The sequence below is a fragment of the Hibiscus syriacus genome, unplaced genomic scaffold (assembly GCF_006381635.1).
Source record: "Hibiscus syriacus cultivar Baekdansim isolate YM2019G1 unplaced genomic scaffold, ASM638163v2 tig00109987_pilon, whole genome shotgun sequence".
NCBI classification, from domain to species: domain Eukaryota; kingdom Viridiplantae; phylum Streptophyta; class Magnoliopsida; order Malvales; family Malvaceae; genus Hibiscus; species Hibiscus syriacus.
Genome location: NW_024062550.1, coordinates 1,750,439 through 1,773,869, shown reverse-complemented (window position 1 = coordinate 1,773,869; position 23,431 = coordinate 1,750,439). Strand labels below are relative to the sequence as shown.

General features: G+C 32.5%; 3 protein-coding genes across 3 annotated transcripts; all 3 read right to left on the bottom strand.

Annotated features, from left to right (window-relative positions):
- Nucleotides 1-4,954: 4,954 nt before the first annotated feature.
- On the bottom strand, nucleotides 4,955-5,750 carry LOC120211988 (crocetin glucosyltransferase 3-like). The gene is made up of 2 exons (XM_039210441.1): nucleotides 5,314-5,750; nucleotides 4,955-5,264 (listed from the first exon to the last, which is right to left on the bottom strand). Exons 1-2 carry the CDS (start codon nucleotides 5,748-5,750, stop codon nucleotides 4,955-4,957), a joined length of 747 nt encoding a protein of 248 aa, XP_039066372.1.
- Nucleotides 5,751-8,113: 2,363 nt separating this feature from the next.
- On the bottom strand, nucleotides 8,114-9,456 carry LOC120211794 (transcription factor MYB82-like). The gene is made up of 3 exons (XM_039210269.1): nucleotides 9,240-9,456; nucleotides 8,885-9,014; nucleotides 8,114-8,720 (listed from the first exon to the last, which is right to left on the bottom strand). The coding sequence occupies exons 1-3, from the start codon at nucleotides 9,367-9,369 to the stop codon at nucleotides 8,279-8,281; spliced, it is 702 nt and encodes a 233-aa protein (XP_039066200.1). The 5' UTR covers nucleotides 9,370-9,456; the 3' UTR covers nucleotides 8,114-8,278.
- A 4,370-nt stretch (nucleotides 9,457-13,826) lies between these two features.
- LOC120211987 (putative pentatricopeptide repeat-containing protein At1g12700, mitochondrial) lies at nucleotides 13,827-14,782 on the bottom strand. Its single transcript, XM_039210440.1, has 3 exons — nucleotides 14,521-14,782; nucleotides 14,259-14,363; nucleotides 13,827-14,158 (listed from the first exon to the last, which is right to left on the bottom strand). Exons 1-3 carry the CDS (start codon nucleotides 14,780-14,782, stop codon nucleotides 13,827-13,829), a joined length of 699 nt encoding a protein of 232 aa, XP_039066371.1.
- Nucleotides 14,783-23,431: the final 8,649 nt, after the last annotated feature.

Sequence of the window (23,431 nt, the reverse complement as noted above, 5' to 3'; positions counted from 1 at the left end):
AGGTTGTATTAGGCATGTCATTCAAGCAGGTCGAATTAGGTCTATTTAAATCAAATAGATATATTTCATTTCAAGCTCGAGTCATTTAAATTTGAATTTTGGGTTCTTTTGATCAAGCCATTAAGATTAGAATCATCTCATATTTTGGATCTATTTTTTAATTCAAATTAGAGTTGATAGGTTTAGGGTATACATAAAATAACAGTAGTTAGTTGAAAAGGAGATTAAAGTTTTACTTATTTTATCCACACTTGAAGTTGTTATTTTGCCATACATATAAAACATGTGGCGGTCCAAAAGTATAAATGTTGAGAGATGAAAAGGAAGGATCGAGGGGCTAGTGGGGCAGTCGTTTCCTAAATTTTTTAATTTTTTTAATATAATTTAAGTTTTTTATTTTTTAATTTTTTTAATATAATTTAAGTTTTTTATATATTTTATTGATAAATTATTTTTTTTTATTAAAATTTTATTAGTCCAATCTTAAAATTTTATAAATTCGCCCCCTAACAATAAAACTTTTGTGTTCATCCTGTTCGGCTGTTTCGAGTTTCCTCCATGGACGTGAGGCTACTTTTGGTAGTGGCATTCCCACTTATCCCTCAAAATCATGAGTGTGTGTGACAAGAATTGCCTAATATTAAAGTTTCAACATTATTTTACAGTTTCCCACGAGACTTGACTGATTGAATCCCTTCGTTGAAAGAAAGAAAGAAAGAAAGAAAGAAGAGCAAAAACCAAGGAGTGTGTTCCCTAGTGCAGACCCAAGGTAAGGCTCCTTCAGCGCCGGTGTCCCCGCTTAGGGCTGCTGCCAAAACCAAACAATTGCTTACTGCTTTATTTAAAATGTTTGGGAAATGAAAACTAATGAGATCGCTTAAGCAATATCTTGAGTTTGAATCTTTGTGTATATAGAAAATTTTCGTTGAAAGACTCGTCCATTAAAATCAGTTGTGCGATGTGGATTAGTTCGAATTAGTTAGAGTGAAACTTTAAAACCGGAAAGACAACAAAGAAAATGCTTGGAAATTAAAAAAAACAATCATCTTTCCCCTCCATTGGAAACTTCTTTATACACAATCCCCTTCGCTGACATTCTGCACTCATGTTCCCAAGATTCACCTACCCTAATCTCTCATTCTCTTCCCTCCAATATTTCTATTTGATGTTATACTCAAGAGATGATCTTCGAAAACCACAACTACTCCACTAATTAAGAGTCTCTAATAGATCTCTCTGCTTACCCGAGCCTTCGAGAAATCTAAAGTATAACCAAGACCTCTGGCAAGTCTACGTGAAACACCACATGCTCATTTAATCCGATGACCTACTTATAATTATCCTATGCATGATACCACCAGTTAAGGATCATTGTAGATACCTATCAGCTAAGATTGAGAAAGGGGGTCAAACCTTGGCAATTTACACGTAATGATCTTCACCCTCTTCTTCATGACCAATTCTCTCGTAGAGCTTATATAGAGCCAGTCAAATGGTCGTTCTCTAACCGACCGCAACTCGTCGCCCAAATCAGTAGTCGTAAACCAATTGCAGTATTGCTAGTTTGATTCTAAATGGATATATACATATAAGCGAACTACCTGTTACTTGATTAACCAAATGCAAGCATGATAATGGAGCAGAAAGGTGGGGAAGTTAAAATAATACACCATGATTCTAGAAAAAGAATAGTACAGTCAAAAGGGTTTTCAATTTCCTTTTCTTATAGGTTTTTAAAGGAGAATATTTGAGGTGCATGCGCAATAGGAGGAGTTTGAACTGTATTGAGTACAAACCAAGCATGGGGAAACCCTAAAAACCCACTTTTGACATCATTTCCCTCACCTTCTTCGCCTCCCCATCCCTAGGCAAAAACCCTTCCCTTCCTCTCTTATATCAACATCCCCTCACCTCTTTTCTCCTTCACTCAATCTCTAATCTCCCCTTCTTTTCCTTCTTCCTATTGTTTGGATATTGATCACTATCTTATACATATGATTTATACATACGTGTGCTCACAGTGACAGATGTACGTATATTTCAGGGTGGGCAAATGTCAGTCCTGAATTTTAAATTTCTTTCAGTTAGTTATTTGTTTTACAGATATACTGAATGTGTTTCCCGTGAAATTTTATTCCTGCATCTGTCACCACTGTAAACATGTTGACAGCTTTTTCTTTTATTTCTTCGCTTAAAAACCCTAATTGAGTTGAACCCTTTGAAAAGTATGTCTTGTTTTTCTTATTGATTTGATGGGCAATGAGCCAACAGTATGATGATCTTTAATGAATAATTTGCTGAAAACGTCGAGGTTTTTACGTTTTCTTATGAATGATTTCATGTTTTGTGTGCCCCCAAAAACATCATATCTTTACTGTGTGATTCACTGTCTTGCTTCTGGATTATTGGTCTAGACTTTTAGATGGTCTTCCATCATGATTAATTTCACTGACTAGTCATAGTAATTGCACCCAATTTGCCTTGATTTTGACTCAATTCAAGGAATACAGAATCATGAATTTAAGATCCCACTATGTCATTAATCATTATCATTTCCATCCACCATTATCACCTTCCTTTTTTCCCTACCAAAAAGAAAATCAAATTTATTTTCATGGGGGACCCTAAATAACTTTATTTCAACTACTGCTTATAAAAACACCAGAAACCAGTAAAAAGCCTTTAACGCCGATCATGGTGTGTTTCTAGTTGCATCCGTGGGAATTTAATTTTGTGAATGGGAGAATAAACTTTTCTGGGTGCTTGGGAAGCAAAAAAGAAATGCGATGTTGGTGAGGTTCAATCCGAAGACGGATTTACGGATGATTCGGTCGTAAAATCCGATCTCAGATTGAGCCGCGCCAATATCACTTTTCCATTACTCTTCTAGTCTGCTTCCTAAGCTCACCCCTTATTCTCCTTCTCCTCTACTTCATATTCATTTGCAGACCTAAATCTAAACTCATGCATGTGTGTACATATAATGCTTGTCAAACTCAGATCATCTAGAAAGAACAATATTACATTATGCAGGTCTATGAAGATTGGGCTCAAAGATAAGTGTGGATGGATCGAGGGGTTATAGGAGCTATTGTACTATCTCAGAAGCTTTAAATTTTCATATAGTTTAAATATATTCATTATATTTTTTATTGATAATTTATTTGTATTTTTCTAAAATTTTATTAGTTCATTTCCTAACCTAAAATTATACGTATTTCTTAGCATTCAACCCAGCATAGTAAACTTGATGCTGGTGCCCATTATGATTATGTTTATGAGAAGCTGCAATCCATGAGTCTCTACGAAGGTTGTGTTGAATCCCACTCTTAGATAACTGGGAAGATAAGCATAACCGTGTTTTGAGAATTTTTAGAATATATATTATCTTATAATCAACATAAATTAATAAAAAAATATTATGATAATGTGATTGATGTATAAATTAAAATGCAAAGAATCATGGAGAATTCATGATGTGAGATTCTACTTGCATGCAAATGTGAACATACCTAAATTGTTCCTAATCATAGTATTAACAAGATAAGACATTGTTAATGTAAATATACTAGCACATCACATGTTATACTCTTTAATTAGGTCAAACATTTTTCTTCTTCTTCTTTTATTGTCCTCCAGTTTCAAGGTTTTGCCTTGCGATCAATCATTTCTTACCACAATAATGTTTTAACTATTTTATTAATGTGTTATGTCAACATGTTTCTGCTATCTTAACGGCAGATAATGGATAGATAATCAATCTATAATAAATTGATAATGTCGGTGATTAAAACTTAAACTTTAATTATCAGGGTAAAATAAAAAATGGTCTCATGATTATAGGGTACTATTTTATTAAGTCATTTGACTATTAAAATTTACAAAATGGTCACTCGACTATTCATTATGTTCTAAACTTATCATTCTCTATTAAGAAATTAGCAGTTATTTTAGGTGGACATTAACATGATGATTGGAATATAAATATGATAGTCATTTGAAAATCTAGGATAAGATTTTATCATATCACATTCAACAGGTTCACGTTTAGCTCAAAATACCGTCCTTTTTTTGATGAAAAATGACGAGTTTGGAACATAATGAATAGTCAATTGAACATTTTGTAACTTTTAATAGTCGAGAGACTCAACAAAGTAACACTCTATAGTAAGAGGGCTATTTTATAATTTTTAATAGTTGATGGACTTAATTTACCCTAATTATTAATGAAAAAAACACTTACTTAAAAGCTGAGTGACCAATTACTTCCGGAATGAATGGATGTCCTATTGAAATTTGATTTATGCATAGATTCATTAATTGATCGAGTAGTTAAGGATATTCACATTATAATATTTTATGTGAGTTTGTATTCTAGAATTTATTTTAAAGGGACCAAACGACCTTAGTGGTTAAAAGGATGATTGTTATCTCTATAGGTCCTAGATTTGAGCACCAACGACTACAAGATATTTGAATGCTCATTATCAAATGATTTTTTATCGAATATGTCGGGACCGCCTTTCTGGTGGGCCCGGAATTGAGCTTCGACTTGAATTAATTGGGTTAGGAGTCGCCACCAATCACTTTAAAAAACATTTAGGTGGATCGGACACCATCTTACCTGATCTGCGTTTTACCAGAAATGTATCGGGTTCGGGAGTCGGTTACGGTCAAGGAAGGATTAGCACCCTTGAACCGCCCTTTCGGTATCAATTAATTTATCGATTGTCTTTGATTGCGAAAATTGAATTATTTAAATTAAAATTTAAAAATACGATTTGAAATGATTACCTTTGATCGGTTGGATTCCCTTAAAAAATCAAGATAAATATTAAAGGATGAAATATATATATATATATATATATAAAAGGAATAAAACAAAATAAAAATAAATAAATAAATAATGATAAATAAAATTAAGAACATTAAAAAACCCTAGGTCCCTAGGCCCTCATGTTACCGCCTCTCTAGCAACAAATTTGGTCTCCCACTTGACTCCATTGGAATCCATGGTGCAAATGAAGGGTTTGTCTTCATCTCCTAATCCAGCAATTATAGGTTGGGAGAAGTATGGACCAAATCTTTTCTCGTAAAGAATAGCAGAAACAAGGTTAGCAAAAGTCTCAGATTTCATGTCCCAACCAACTCCACGCCTTGCCAACGACCTCCACGAGCCACCAGTTGGGCGCAATAGCCTACTTCCAATTAGTTCTCGATCGTAGTCATGCCCCCTTTTAACTTCCGCAAAACAGATTCGTAATCTGACACGTTGTTGACATGAAGCATATGCCATAGTCCAACACCCATTACCTAACGTTTACGGTTCCCACACTGTTCGCAACATCAACAGCCCACCCGAAGAACACATCGGAAATAACACAAACTGGTGGTCTGCCCTGTTGTTTAACTATCTCCAACAACGCATAATGAAACGGGGTTCTCAAACAAACAGACGAAGAAAAGAATTTACCGATAAGATCCAACATCAAGTTCTCGGTGTTCTCCGTGTTAGGCGGCAACCCGTGATCAGAACTGGTGAACGGAAGCTCGAACAAGCGGATTCCGGGATTGGGTTCTTGTCGGAGAGTGGAACGGAGGTATTGGATGTTGAGAGGAGTATTGGCAATGGCGACGTTAAAGCCGGTTTGGTGATGGATTTGCTTTGCTAAAGCTAGAAATGGAATGAGATGGTCGTGACCCATGAAAGGAAACATTAATATGTGTATGTATTCGTCGGCAGAAACCATGATTGAGCTTGCTGAAGATGGTTTTTTCTGGTAAATTGCGGTTGCAGACCCATAGTATTGAATCTGGTTTTAAAGAGCAATAATGGCGGTCCCTTTTGATGTGGGAAGAGACCTTGTTCGTTCCCCGTGGTTCCTGGCTGGTTCATGCATGGTTGCAACAGTTTGGTTTCTTTGGGATACATGAAACTGACGAAGGTTGTTGATTCCCGGGCCATGAGCGTTTGCTTCGTTCAACACTTGGTAGATGAACATGTCTTGAGAACCATACTCGTTAAACGGCAGCTGATGATCACTGGCCCCGTTAAACGGCAGCTGATGATCACTGGCCCCCTTCCAGTTTTCTTCCCCTTTTTTTGTCTTTTTTGATGCATTGTTCTTGCCTCCCCCTTCACGCAATATATTGCCCCCTTAAAAAAAATGAGATTTGTTTTTTAGTTAGTTAGTGGGGGTAGTGGAAAGAAAATGGAGAGCAGTCTTGAGTTGTTTTGGATTGATTTTAAAGTCCCAAATTATAATAGGTACAACTATAAATTTAGTCCTTTCATTTTTTTCCTTTTTAATTCCCGGACAAAATTAGGGTATTACAGAATACAAAACACAATTTTATTAATTTAAATTTTTGGATATCTAAAATTTTGAATCGAATAATATTGGATATTGAAAATGCACACTACTATATTCTGATTAAGGTTTTCATTAAGCAAATGAGGTTGGTTTGGGCCTTCGGCAACTGGAATACTAAAACAGAGACAGCATTTTGATGATTATGGGCCATAGTAACAAAATCAAACTCTATTTGCGTTAATTGGGTTGAGGAAATTTCATCTTTATGGGTCGGGGTTTTAATTTAAATTTGATTCTGGTTAAATTTTTGGGTAAACTATGCACTTAGTACCTAAACTATCAATTTTAGTCCGTTTTAATATTTAAACTTTCATTTTTTCTTCAAAAACATATCTAACGTTTAGTTTTTGTTTCATTTTAGTACTCCACCATTAAATACTTAATGCGTTTAGTACCTAAACTATCATTTTTGGTCCGTTTTAGTACTGAACTTTCAATCTTTTTCAAAATTTAACATTAAATTTTGAACATGGGTACTAAAATCAAATAAAAACTAAACTTTAGGTATGGTTTTGAAAAAATTGAAAGTTTAGGTACTAAAACGAATCAAAATTGATACTTCAGGTACTAAACGCATAATTTATCCTAAAATTTTTCTTCAAAGTGATATGGTCAGATTTAAATTTATGGTAAAAAATTTGATCTGATATAATATTATAATTATTATTTATATATTTAGGGATAATTATAGTGATGTCTTTTTCTATTTGTTTATTTTTAATTAGATCCTTATTTTACCTAATATATATATTGGGTTCATGTTTTAACCTAAAAACATGTTAGGCTTCAGGTTAGGTGGGACTCTCTTAAACCCAAGTTGAGTCGAGTGCGAGTGGAAGATTTCAATTTTTTAGTGAAGTTCAAGTGAATCAAAAATTCAACTTGACCTGACCCGTTGTTATCCTTAAAAGAATGATTACCTAAAATGGGTGGTATAACTTCAAAAAGTTTTCATTTTGAGAGCTTTAAGCTTGGAAGGCAATAAAAGGTTGAGGGAGGAAGAATGAAGAAAACCTTGTGGGGGAAGAGAGTGAGTCAAGTGCTTATAAAACACCTCATAAAACTCCACAAAGATACAAAAAAAATTGGTGTAGACTTGTTTTCACAAAATCGGTAATTACCCCACAAGTCCTCCCCCTATAAGTTGGAGTGTAAAACTCTCCCTTTTGACTAGTTAATTCTAATCAGTTTGATTTTCATTTAAATATGATATCTTATGCTCGACCGGGCAACAAGTGTTAAACCAATAATCATATTTGAAAATTTCTAGCCAAGTGTTTTCAAGATCAACATCTCTTGTACGAACTGAATGAACTCAATAGTTAAAGGATAGTTGTTATCCCTAGAGATATCAAGTTCGAGCACCAGTTATTGCAGAGTATTTAAGCGTTCATCGTCTAATGGTTTAAAATCTTTAGAGCAAATACTACCGGTACGTATCCTCTCGACAATAATGGCCATCATCAATATTCATGGACAAAATTGTTCATTTTTTTAGGCCACTTTTTCCCCACGATGGAGGTACTTGTTCTCTTCTTTTCAGCTTTTTTGGGATGCGGATTTTGTTTGAATTGGGGAGTTTCATACAGAAATGTTGATAATCAATGCTAATAATAGAAAACATTGGCAAAATTGATTCCAAAGCTATTAAACTTTAATTTCCGAAAAGGAAAGAATTATAATTTTAACTTAAAGCATTAGGATCAAAATACAAAAAAGTTAAAATTATAATCCTCGCTTCACTAAAAAGAAAAAGAAAAAAAATCTTGATAATGCACTAGTACTCTAGCACGTAATGCTGGCAATGCTGGCAATGCACCCAAAGGTAAAAAGCCTAAAGCCGTGGGAAAAAAGGTAGCAAAGTGGTCTGCCCAGGTGGTGGTCCACGTTAAATACTGTATCTTTTAAGGCAAGAATGATTTGATTCCCAATCCCACATCGGAATCGATCGCCCCAAATGCTTCAAACAGAACAAAGGGGTCCATGTAGGATGCGAAAGGCTCTTCATCAAACACAAGGTTTGAGTAGTTGTGGTGCATCATCAGCGGTGTTCCCGTCGTCTCGTAGTCGAGACACCGGACCACACGTTCCATCCACGCACCGGCGGTGACGTCTCGAACGCCGACGTTATCGTCTCCGTTCGCTTCTTTGTTTTCGTCCAAATCATGCGATATTTGCCTCGGTTTCTTGCTGTCGTGATCCTCGATATTGTCATCGTGTCGTGTGATCGAGTCGATGGTTTTTCTTTTTTCGCCTAAAAGGGTTTTCTTGTTCAAATGTGTATTCCAATAGTTCTTCACCTCGTTGTCGGTCCGACCGGGAAGTCTACCGGCAATTAAGGACCATCTACATTTTTTTAAAATGAAGATGTAACGTTGATCACATGGACAAAAAATATAAACTATGCCAGAAAATACGAAAGTTTGTAATTCGAATTACGGTATAATCTAATAAATCCATGCAATTATCTCTAAAATATGACATTCAAGGTTAAAAATTCGAATACTAACCGGTTACCGAGAAGCTTGTGCATTCGGATAATAAGGTCTTCTTCCTCCTTGGACATTCCTCCTCGTTTGATGTTTGGTCTCAAGTAATTCTTCCATCGAAGTCTACAACTTTTCCCTCCCCTCATCAACCCTGAAAACATATACATATATTTTCTATAAGTTGCATATAACCCGACATATAATAAAACTAACACAAGAACACGTTGAATACCATCGAATCTCGCCCATTAACTCCCAAGTTGCCACACTACCAGACTAAGATATATTGAACCCTGCATCTCCATTCATGCATAATATAACTTGAAAAGTAAAACCGAACGAAAATCCGATTGTGTGTGTGTGTATATATATATACCTGATCTCTTAGACACAGTTGCCCAGTTGCCTTCTCCATAAGTCTCTACATAGTTTTTCAAGATCATGTCTTCTTCTGGTTTCCATAAACCTCTTTTGGGGTGCGCCTTCTTTTCCTTACGATTCTCCATTCTCAATTTGCTTCCTCTGATCTCTCTATCTCGTGTTGACTCACTCACTCGGCCCGAAAAGGAAGAAGACGATCATTAATGCACCGAGTTAAATGAGAAAGGGATGATGATTATATTTATGTGTATATAGAAAATGACAAGTCTATATAGCCAACTGAGATGTGCAAGGCATTCGTGCAAGGGCCCCTTTGTTCATCAACTTTGCTTTACTTTCACACCATCTCTCTCTAATATGTAAAAGCAAACTAGCAAAGCAACGCATATATTATTGGATTAAAATCCGTAATTATAGTATATTGTATAATGTTATTATAAAGTATGATACAAAATTAAGTGATCATATGTTTCATGTGTCACAGGTATTAAAACGTAATAAAAATAAAATATAGATCATAAATTGTATTTATAATTTGATGAGGGATAGAATTATAAAAACTTAAAAGCTGACCTAATATTCAGTTTATATGAAGGGTAGTGGTCTCCAAGAAATAGATTAACTTGAATTACTCTTATCCTATTAGAGAATTTTTTACTAAAGAGAAAATATATATATCTTCTTGAAAGATTTTAATCTTCTAGGTGAGCTCTAACAATAGACTTTGGTATGCTTCCGCAAATTTATTATTTTATTGTTAATGATTTGACATGATTATATATATCATTAACTTTCTCCCTAAATATTCAAAGAGCAGGGATGAATCAGGGTGCGGGCGGCTAGGGTCGTCATCCCCTAAAAATTTCAAATTATAATATATTTTAAATTTTTTTTTGTATTTTCTATTCATAATTTATTTTCGCTCCTAGAATTTTATAAGTTCATCCCTCTTACAATTTAGAAATCCATCCCTAAAACAGTGACGAAGCCATGGTTTAATATTGGCGGGGCCAAAATATTAGACTTTTTAAGAAGTATATAATGACTTATTAGGTATTTAAACTCAAAACTTAGAAGACAGAGCCTAATTTATCTAATATTAAAACTCGCAATGACCTAAATTGTTAATGGACCCAAAAATATGAGAATACGAGATTATCTTTCTTTAGTTTTGCCCCTACTTGATTAAACATTTAATAAATTCTTGTATTTTTTAATCTTAATATTTGTTTTTACATGAGCTAAAAAAATTACTAAACTAAAATTTATCGAATATATAAAACTTTCAATCGGGTAGAGTCCTTCTGAACCTCAACAGAACTTCTTCAGCTCTACCTTATCATAAAAAATCTGCGTTGAGGATGCATATACAAAGAGAGAGAGAGATGTTTGTAGTACCTCCTGGCTATTCATCCGAACATGTGTTATTATTACCAAGTTGAAAGATTTAAGTTGGGTATTCAACCGAACATATCTAATTATTACCAAATAATTGTAGTACCTACTAGCCATTCATCTTGTCGTAAAGTTAACTTCAATTTTGACATGATTTTGCATGTGCTTAATCATACTTTAACCAACAAGTGTTTAACTTGATCTCCATTTCTCTACCAAATTTATGAAATCCTAAACGATTAATTAATTGATCTCCAAGCACTTTTTAACTCAATAATTATGGAGACAAAGAAAAATAAATGAGAAATAATGTGACTAAAATGGCATTGGGGTATGTTAATGTTCTGAGGCACCACAATGTACATGTCTCCCCCATTGCAGCTTTTGTGAGCCCCATGAAATGAAATGCATTATTTAGTGTTTTCCTTTTTCTTTTCGATTTGCTTGTTATTATTCTTTGAAGATTCGAGTTCGAATATTAAGAATATAAAGAGTATCAACGTTTAATATAAATGATTGAGAGTTATCTTTAAATAGATATTGTCTTGTATTTATCCTAAATTAATTTAAAAAAATCATGTTCTCCTCCAATATTTTATTACATAATAGAAGACAGACAGCAACTAACATGGTGTTGGCCCTTGGGGTTAAACTAGCAAGTGAATGAAACCAGTCCAAGAGAGAAGACAAGCATTTGAAGTTAAAGAACAAGAAAGTTGGTTGCCAACTTACTCCCCAATTTGAAAGTTTGGGAACTCTGTGCATGTCAGAAACTACTGCTACACCATTATTCTCTTATATGTATGTATGTATGTATGTATGGTTTCATCAATTGTTCTTTTCATGTCATTGTCAAGGTGTAAAGGGTCTCCCTACCTTTCACGTCCCCTTTGCACGCATGATGAAGGCTGTGCAATAAATTCTCGGTCTATATCTCGCCATGGTGCAATATTGCTAGTGTAAATGACATATTATTTGAAGAATTATTCATGAATTGTTTATATAATGTTTATTTATGTTTGTTAATCGAGTTGAATAAATGAGTATGAACCAAATTTTTTATCTTCATTTAATAAATGAACGAAGAAGAAAAAATATGTGTTTGGTTCGTTTATGTTCACGAACAAATTCGTTTATAATTTATTATTGACTTGTTTATAAGCTTGTTTCTCCTTTTATTTTTTTTACATTTTAAATATTAGAAAGATAAGAACTAAATTTAACACAGTGTGAATTTTGAAGATCAAACAATAAAGTCTAACAGCATAAGGACTAATGAATAATTTCACCATTTTTCTTTTGTATGGAAAAAGGGTAAATTTGTGTTTAGTACCCAAAATATCAATTTTGATATGTTTTTGTACCTAAAGCTTCAATTTTTTTCAAACCATACCTAAAGTTCAGTTTTTGTTTCATTTTAGTACCCCTCCCTTAAAAACTTTAATTTTGTTCCATTTTTGTACCTTTCAAAATTTAATGTTACTTTCAAAAAATTGAAAGTTTAAGTACTAAAACGGATCAAAACTGATAGTTTAGGTATTAAACCGATAAGTTTTTAATGGTGGCATACTAAAATGAAACAAAAACTAAACATTAGGTAAGATTTTGACAAAAATAGAAAGTTTATTACTAAAACAGGCAAAATTAATAGTTAAGGTACTAAATGTGTTGTTTACCCTAAAAAGTACAACAAATATATTTGTGAACACTAAATAAACCGAACACAAATATTTTTAAAAATAAATAAACAAACAAAAATGATAAAAAAAAGTTTAAACAAACATAAATCAAATACAAATACTTTAAAAAATAAACAAATAAACACGAATACAATCCGTTAGTGAAAACCAATTAATTTACAGAGTAACCAATTTTACTTGAGAAATTTGGGTGCACATATTACGAAGTGTGTGCAATAATGTGTGTATACTTTTAAGCTGGCATGTTGGGGATAAGCTTTAGATCACGATTCTTTCCACTTTTCCCATCATTTCTGCAATCATATTTCACTTTGTTTATTCGTTCTTCTTCAATAAATCTTGCTTCCAAAAGGGTGTTTTTCACCATCAAATTCGATATTTACCTCCTTTGTATAAAATATAAAACATACAAATAGTCCCTGATTATTAAAAGTTATTAAATAGTCCCTTGACTATAGAAAATTATTTGTTGAGTCCCTCGACTATTAAAAGTTACAAATGGTCACCCAACTACCCAAACTCGTCATTTTTCGTTAAAATTTTGATGGCCGTCTGAGTTGTACGTTAACTTTCTAACTGAGACATTATCAAATCTTATCCAATAATCTCAAATGACTATCATATCTCAGTCAAAATGTTAACGTGTACGTCCAACTCAGACGACCGTTAAATTTTTAACCGAAAAGGAAGAGTTTGGAATATAAATAATAGTCGGGTGACCATATTGTAACTTTTAAATAGTCGAGGGTTCATTTTGTAACTTCTATTAATCAAGGGACTTAATAAAGCCTTATCTATAGTCGGGAGACCATTTGCGTACTTTACCCAAAAATATCATGTATCAGTTCAAAGCAATCTTCTTTCGTGGAAAGATTCTGCATTTGAGTATTGTGACAGTAGTAGTGTGACAAGATTCACATGCATGTATATATATTTTCAGATTGAGCAAATATACGTACATAAATATGGAGAGACCATGACTAGCAATATTAGGGAAATTGAGTTTCTTTATACCAAGGAATATTAATGTAATAATTTTAATAAGGATAAAGTAAATTTTAATCCCCGAACTTGGCATCTTTTTCTAGCTTGGTCCCTGAACCTTTTTTGGTCTACATTAATTCCTGAATTGGGTAATCTTTCCCCTTTTCAATAGATCGATACATGTAACACAATCTTAGAGTCACACTCATCATAAAGACTAAAAACCTCAATATTTGAAGGGGTCAAATGTGATTAAACCTTTTCTTGAAATGATAATATGTACAGGTTAAAGACGAGAGATAAAATTTAGGGGTCGCCCTCCTGCCAAGTCCTAAAATTTAGGACTAAAACCCCAGAAATATATTGAATAAACCAAGAAATCTAACTGACCCATTTGACATTTTGAGCTAAAGAATCCAAACATGAATATCCAACCTCCAAATTCAAAAGCATGCAATGTAACTAATTTTAACCATAATAATAAAGGAAAGAAAAAGGGTACCTCAGATTGAGTCATTAGATCTTAAGATGCGATCCACATATAAGGTGGCGGTGCATAAATCTGCAGAAAATCCCTTCCCGACCATTTCCTTAAAGAAGTTGTGTTGCCTTTGAGGTATAGTTGTTCGAAGAAACCCCTGGATCGTTCCGTTATAACAGTCGCTATTAGGCAAACAATCATCATCTTTGATGCTCCTAAACAACTTATATGCTTCATCTGGCAATCCCTCTTTACAGAGTCCATTGATCAATATAGCATATGCGTAAACATTCGGTTTTAAGCCATTGACTAAGAGATCGTGAAATAACTCCTTTGCGACTTTGATCTGCCCAGCTTTGCACAAGCAATCGATTAGGATTATAGGAGAAAATATCGAGTTTCAACCCACTGTTCCGTGTTGCTTCAAAAAGTTTCAATGCCTCTTCAAGTTTACCTCTTTTGCATACACTGTGCACCAAGATCGAGCAGGACACTATGTCCGGAACTTGTCCCAAAGCAACCATCTTCCTCAAAAGTTCACACGCAGCTGAAATTCTCCCTAATTGACACATACCGTGCATAAGAGTGGTGAATGTGACACTAGTAGGGATTGGTCCTTCCCGAGATATTTCATGAAAGAGTTCCATTGCTTCGTCCAACCTTTAGCTTTGCAATATCCTTTGATCATAATGTGTAACTAAATATATCAAGCAAACACCTGTTCTCAATCATCAATTGAAGTACTCTTCTAGCTTTATCCACGTTGTTTTGCGAGCAATGACTGTCTATTAATGCACTATAAGTAACAACATTAAGCTCAACGCCTCTCTTTATCATTGACTCAACAATATCATCAGCTTTAGAAACCATCCCGTTCTCGCAATGTGCATCAACCGATGAATTATAAGTAACAACAACATTAGGCTCAACGCCTCGCTTTATCATTGTCTCAACAATATCCTCAGCTTCACGAATCATCTCGTTCTTGCAATGTGTGTCAACCAATGCACTTAACCTTCGCTTCGGTGATCGAGAGCCTCCTTTAACGACCCGTTCTTACAAAGAGAGTTGACAACTGTGATATATGCTACAATATTGGGCTCGAAACCCCTTCCTTCCATCATCCTTAAAAGCCTAACAGCTTTACCAGTATGGCCGCTCTTACACAAACCCTTGAGTATTGTACAGTAAACAATCGAATTAGGTCGATAACCTTGTCCGATCATTTCATCAAACAAACTCACAGCCTGAAAAATCTTTGATTACAAAGTCCATTAATCAAAGTGGAGAAAGTAACAATACTGGCTTTAACATTTTCCCAAAAACAGAAAACCCTAAATCAATTCGACCTAATCGACAAAAGCAATTAATCAAGATGCTCAAAGAATAATCGTCGTGGGAGATTCCCACTGATTCCATCCGTCTACACACAGAAACAACATGGCATAACGTTTCGATCTAACAATGGCTCTTAATAACATGGTTTCAAATCACGGTCCGAAAACGTGATAGCGCCCGCGAAATAACGGTTTCGCCGCCATCCGAGCAATAGCAATTTGAAACCCTGCTTAATAATTTAGAAAATTCCACAATTGAAGGTTGTGGGTGCTCGTTAATCATCCGATTAAACAAAGCCAAAGCATCATCAGCATTATTGAAGTTATCACCAGGGTTTCAAAAAGAGGTCGAATAGCGGTATCGCGGCCGTTATATCGGGGTCACGACGGTGTCCAAAACTGCTGTCGCGGAAAATAATAGTGTGAAGCACGATCGCACCAATAGCGGCGGATCGCGGCCAATCACGACAATAGCGGACCGCTATTTTATTTTATTTAAAATATAGGTTTTTTATTAAAATAATCAGCTACTTCAAAAAAATCATGATCGCGATACCTATAATAACCACAATAGTATCATTATATCCGCAACCGTGATAAACGCGACGCGACTAAAAACGTGACCGCGAACGCTATTTAAAACCCTGACTATCACTCTTATTTCGCATTCCAGTTACAGACAGGGAATTGTTACTTACAGCTTCAACGTGGGTACGAAGATTTCTTGGAACATTAACAATTGAACGAAGAAATAGTGAAGAAATAAGCTTACCCATATCTTGAAATTGAGCAAAATGGAAAATGCAAGAGCTGGGCTTGAAATGAAATCCACAAATGGCGGCGGCACTAACAGTCTAACAGAACAACTATGTGAAGTGTTTGTTTAAGACTTTAAAAACAGGGTAAACTACATCGATGGTCACTGATGTTTGAGTAAATGTTTATTTTTTCCTACCTAAATTTCAAAAGTAAAATATTACTTACTAATATTATCGATTTGTAACAAAACTATAACTCCATTGTCATCCCGTTAAATTGATGATGTAATAATGTTAACAAAAAAATGATAATATTTAATTTATTGCTAAATATTATTAAAACATTAAATAAGTCATTGAATAATGATTTATATCTAATTTACTCCCAAATACTTTTTTAATTTTCATTTTTTTTCTAGATACCTCACCATTTTCATTATATTTGAATCACCTTTCACACGAATATATTTTTTATTTTGCAAGATAAAGAGATAATTTAAAATATATATAGAAATGAGCATTGTAATAATTATATTTCCATAGGAAGAGACATTATTAACTAATATCACACATTTAATTCTTAGATTTTTTTCTCTAATTTTCTCTCATTGGTATATCGTTCATTTTTTTTCTTTTCATCTTTATTGATCAATGATGGAATTAATTTTAATGTTGGTTGTCGATTATCGATATTTTTTATTATCCTTTTATTTTCTTTTATTTTTTATTTTTCAATAAGTTTACCTATATGGCACATTTTCTTCTATCTTTTGGCATTTTGTTGGTGTTTGGGCGTTGTTTTCACTTATATTTTTCTAATGGTTGATTTGACATCACCACGACTAATCAAGACGGCACTCATCTATAATGTTGTTGATCTTCCTTGCTTTGGACTCTCGGATTGGATTCAGATACCCATTATACATTTGTGGATAGTTTTTCACGTTGGTCGAGTCTGATTTGTGGTTTATCGATGGTCTTTAAGTAGTTTGATTCCCTTTTGTGGTTCGTTTGTCGATGCGATCAGATCTGTTTTATCCATCTTTGTTCAAGTTTCTTGGTTATATTTTAATCTTTCCTTATATGATCTTTATGTTATCTTAAGTTATTAGTTTTGTTTCAATGATTATAGAAAATTGTCCTAATTATATGCTTGATTTACAATTATGATTGTAAATCTTTATTGTGATTTGAATATTTTCTATTTTAAATAAAATTAGTGGTTTTTATAAAAAAAAATATTCTAAATTCGACTATTTCCCAACTCTGACTCTCTCCTTCATAAAACTCGTCTCGAGCCTAAAATTCAAACAAGACTAATTTTATAAAATCATATCAAAATCGATTAAAATTGAAATATTTAATTTTATTTTTTTGGGGGGTTATTTTCTTCCATTCCTCTTATAGACCCAACACTAGCAAAGGCTAATGTCTTGGGGTGTGCAAATCCGGGTACCCGGATTTTCGGGTACCGGATTTTCGGGTACCCGGAACTTCCAGGTCGACGATTTTTCGGCCCGTGTTTCGATCCGGATGTTACGGGTACCCGGATTTTGCGGGTACCCGGTAATCGGGTACCCGATATCCGGTTTTTAATTTTTTATTTTCAAATTATTAATTTAAAAAAATATATATACAAATTTAAATGTTCGAAACTTCGAATTACATACTCTAATATCCAAACATAAAATTTAAAAGTTCAAAATACAAAATATAATAATCCACAATATAAATAATTCATTATATTTTATATAATTATATATAAAAATTAAAAAAAAAAAAAAAACTAACCGGGTACTCGGGTAACCAGGTAACCGGAAAAACTAGATTTTGTGACCCGGGCCCGACCCGGGAAATGTCGGGCCGGGTACTCGACCCGGCCGGGTAATTTTTTTTAGAGAATTACCCGATTTTTTTAGATCCGGGTCGACGGGTCGGGTAATTTTGCACACCCTACTAATGTATATGGATAGCGCGACCATTGTTATCAATGCACTGAACAAAATTTGTAAAATCTATTTAAAAGATGCTTTAATTACTGCATTTGTATCTTTACTTTTCATTCCATCCCATGCCTAAAATTACTAAACGATGAACCCCTAATGGACCAACCATATAATTAATGTACTAACCCTAATGATATTTGGGGGGTCAAATTCATCCTTTAAAGGGAAAATTAGTGTAAAATCTGGTCATAATAGATTTTTCATTTTGGTGTAAACCAAAAACACGCTCAACCCTATCTAAGATGGGAACTTAGATAGCTTATAGGCCAACAAGATATGGGTGGTTTGAAAACGACCCATTAGTTGAAAGGCTCAAAAAATATTTTTAAATAATATTTTATTTTTAAAAAAAATATAAATGTGATACGTGCCGCATAGCAATTTTTAACGGTAGAAACTTAAAAGTGTAACGGAGAAAATAATAGACACCTGTTTTTAACAAAAAAAATTCTTTAAACACCAAAAATAAATTTTGGGTATAGTTTAGACACTTACTTTTGTACTAAGCCTAGTTGAAAAGATGTGTAAAAATTAAATTCTAAATGGGTTTTATCAAATAAATTAGGCTAAAGAACATAAACGTTCCCTGGTTATATGATATTGCTTTATTAGGTCTGTCGATTATTAAAAGTTTACAAAATAGTCCTCTAACTATAGGGAGTTTGTTTGTTGAGTCTCTTGACTATTAAAATTTACAAAATGATCACTTGACTATTCATTATGTTTCAAACTATTCATTTTCTATTAAAAATTTGACGACATACTGAGTGAGATATGATAAAATCTTATCTCATAATCTCAAACGACTATCATATCTCAGTTAGCATGTTAGCGTCCAACTCAGGAGATCGTTATTTTTTAACATAAAAGGATGACTTTGGAACATAATGAATGGTCAAATGACCATTTTGTAAGTTTTGATAGTCGAGTGACTCAACAAAGTAATCCCCTATAGACGAGTGATCATTTTGTAACTTTCAATAGTTAAAAGACTCAATAAAGCAATAATCTATATTCAGGGGAACATTGTATATTTTGCCTAAAAAATATGACATAAAAAATAATTAAAATGTAATCTAAAAATAATACATAAATATTAAAAAAATATAAGAAAAATTATAAATTTATAGGATTAATAATTTTAGAAATCCTCGAATCTGCACGAATCAACTTACCTCAGTGATTAAAGGAATCATTGTTGTTTTTAGAGGTCACAGGTTCGAGCACCAGAGGTTGCAACAGGATGATTGAGCGTTCATCATCAAATGGTTGAAAGTATTTAGAACATATACTACTTTGTAATCACCTTAGCTTAATCAGAAAACAAAAAAAAAAACCTTGAATTTTATGGGGGAAAATCAAAATTCTTGTACTTTTTACATCTAACTATTTTATTATACTCTAAAATTTGATTATTTCAGTCGTTTGATCGATGTTGATCGTTATATCTAACTGATTTTTGCATCAATTCATGCTGCTTGTTGCATCAAAATGTTTCCACATTACATTTCCAACTTTTTTTTTGTTTTTTCTTTTTTGGATTTTTAAAAAAAAAATCAATATCGATAGAACCGTAGTATGTCACTTGACTATAATATCTAAAGAAAACATTATTAAGATTGAATGATCAAAATTATTAAATAATTTGATTGATTTTGTTGTCGTCTTCCAATTCTAAGGTTTCACCTTGATTAACTTGGACTGATTCGGGTCGCACACATGACTTTAGTGGGTATGTCTCCCAACGAGTATTTTCTGTATACACAAAGACTCGAGCTTAAGACTTTACTTAAACGATATCAAGTTGTTTACCACTTGAACCAACCCAATTGGTATAATTTGATTATTTAACTTTTATATATGTGTTTTTATCTTCTCATACTTTTATATAAAATCATTAATAAAATAATTTAAAAAATTATTATTTAAGATTCAAACACATGATTAATAAAATTGTGTATAAATAGATTTTTATATAAAATACTTTCGCTTATACATGAATATAATAAAATTTAATATATCGTAAATATATGAATCCACGTATTACTTTATTTATTGAAATCTCAATTCCCAATATTATCCCTTAACTTTACCAACTACCAAATTTTATAGTCCATTAGGTGGAACAGTTTGTGCATGGTTAATTTAGGAAAGCTAAGCTGTCTAAAGGCACACCACAATGCACGTATTTATATTTTTAGGGTAAACTACGTAAGATACCACTTAACTTTAGGTAGTATATCATTTATACTATAAACTTTTAATTTCTCTAAGTATAGTATTTAACATTGATTTTAACCTCAATTATGTTATTGCGCCGTTAAAATCCAAACAGTGTGATGACATGGACAAAATGATATCGTTTGGTGTGGTTATTGTTCCCTAAAACAAAATCGTTTTAGGTATTGAACTTTAGTGGTGTATCGATTTTGTCACTAAACTTTTAAACAATTCACTTTTTAGCACTACAATTTTTCAACCGCCACTGATAGTCAATCATTCCCCGTCATTGATCGCCTTTCCTAGGAGAAACGATACCAAAATGTTCTCAAAATCGATAAAATTAAACAAAAAAATCTACCATTTTTAGGGGTTCGGATACTTTCTTAGATTTGAGAGGCTTGAAGTGTTTGTTTGAAAACATGAAGGTAAAAAACATTATTTCTACAAGACGAACTACATATCTCAAAAATAACCTCATCGGACGATCATCGGAAGATAACTGAGTATTAACACGTCAAACTTTTAAATGAATTTTCATTGCTTGTGATTGAGTTTTGTGGAAATCCAATCCTATGAGATGAAAGTTAAGTGAAATGAAAACGTTTTTGTACCGATTTTGTCGTAAAAGACGACTGATGATGGACAGTGATTGGCTGTCGACGACAGTTAAAAAACTATAATGCAAAAAATATAAATTATTTAAAAGTTTAGTAACAAAATCAATATGTTCCGAAGTAGTGTCACCAACTTAGTGCAAAACTAAATTACTATTACAACCTTATAAATGTATTCTTTTGCTTTTTTTACTTTGATTTTTGTATTCTTTACTAAAATAATAATTTATAATATAAAATGTTATTGAAAAATTAGATTTATTATAAGAAAATAAAATAAAGATTATAATAAAATAAAATTTAAAATAATAAATAAAATTGAAAAGAATCTAAACATATAAAAAATCAAAATGGAAGAAGCAAATAATTGTACTTTTCAATGGAAGCCTAAATCGCTAATACCTTTCAATTTTGTCATCAATTTCTGCCCCACGTGTGAAATTGTCATCCAAATTCGGGTCGCACACCGTTTTTTGATAGGCGAGTCTTCCAGAGAAATTTTCTGCTTTCATAATGACTCGAACCTGATATATTGCTTAAGCGATATCAAGCTGCTAACCACTTGAACCAACCTCATTGGTATCAAATTCATGATTTAGTATGTTGTTAATGTTTTTTTATCTTTAATGTTAAGATTTAGGGTTTGTGAGCAATCATATTTGATCGGTTGATCAAACTGCTCATGTTTATTCTTTATATTTTCTTAGGTCATGGGTTCTAGATCCACTTGGACCACTCCCCTTCCTTCCTCTAGAATCTCTCCTTAGTCCTTCCCCTACTCTCTATGTATAATTAAAATTATATTTAGAATTTGTCAAAAAAAATTGTGACAGTTTCGTTTAATAATGTGATCTCTTAAGATTGAATTTAATTTTTTTATGAGTATATTATGTCTTATTATTATATCTAACATTTATCGATGATAATAAAATGTTTTTAATTCTATAAGTGAAGTTCAGATGCTGTCAACGATTCAAATAAATTGAGTTTTCGAAGAGTTTGTTACGTGGTTGAAGTCGACATTAATTATTTTGATAGGTATAAAAGGGAGACTTACGATTGGACTTTAGATGAAAAGAGAAATATTTCATAACCAGAAAGGGTTCATTGCGTCGAGTTGATCCGAGTCTAGATTTAGTTTTGAGTTGATCCGATTTAATTTGGGCTTGTTTGACTTGAAATTGAATCCTAAAATTGACCAGACGAAAGTATGTGCTTACAATATTTTTTATAAAATTTAAATCTAAAAATCTTTAAAAAAATCAATATTTGTGATCCCAACTAATAAAATTATTCTATCTTATTATTTTACTAGGTGAATATTCATCTCTTTTCTACACGTAAATAAAGAGTGGGTAATTATTTGAAAGTTACTTTAAGATTGACGAATCTTATTAGTTGGACCATGAATGATATGGAGAACCAGATCCATCAAATAATTTCACCGTATGTAGAGAGCATTTTTTATTTGTTTGTTTATGCTTGAAGGTGTTCGTGTTCTTTTATCTATTGTTCATGAACATGTTCATTTATATGTTTAGAAATTGTGAAATTCAAGTCCAAAAATATTTTTGCCTTAATTGTTATATCAAAATGTAGTTCAACAGTGTTAAAGAGATTTTAAGGAAATCTAAAATGATAGAGTGATAGTCGACTTTAAGTGAATTTGTCAGTGTCTTGAATGGTTAAAGAAGACACTAGATAATAATAATTTCGATGACGACAACACATGAGATGAAACTATTAAAGATTTCTTTTTTTGTTAAGAATGTGATTAAATGGAAAAAAATACATTAATGACAAGTGGCAATCATATCAGTAAGATTTATTTCACATCAACATAAAATAATTTATGTCACTCTGAAATTTTTTTATTTAACACCAGAGTAATCAAAATAGAAGAATTCATAAATTTAGTGATTAAATTAAAATTTTCTAAGTTGAGTGATTAAAATTCGAACAGAATCAAAGTTGAACTATAAAAATGTAGTTTATCCATAATAGGTTAAGGGTTAATATAGTGGGAGCAAATTATATATAAGAGTAATAAACTCATTTTATTCCCTTTAGCATACAATAACCTACCCTAAACATCTCCTTTAAATAATCTAGTGATTATAAAATAGTATTTTTATTATTTTCTTGATCAATTGATAATACGTTCTTCGTATATAACTACTCAAACTTATTTTTTTTTATTAATTATTTATAATTTTCTTGATCAATTGATAATACATTCTCCATATATAACTACTCAATTTTTTTTATTAATCTGAGATAAGTACAATGTAATATCTGTTGTTCAAAGATAACTCAAACACGAGACCTCAAAGAATAACAATAATTCATTTACCATCGAAGTCACTAATTTAGTGTTAACTGTTCAAACTTAGAATCTATAAAAAAAGAATAACATTTTTCCTTTAACATTTAGTTGACCTAAAAGGGTTCAAAATCTACCCTAAAGCTTGAGTGTTAGCAAATGAGTGTAAAGAAAAAAAAATTCATTGAATTCACCTAGAGTTTAGTTTTTATTTCATTTTAATATTTCGTTCTTTAAAAAAGTAACTTCTGTTTTATTTTAGTACTCTGTTCAAAACTTAACGTTATGTTTTGAAAAAAAGTTAAAAGTCTAGATAATAAAACGGATCAAAACTGATAATTTAAGTACTAAATGCATAATTTATCC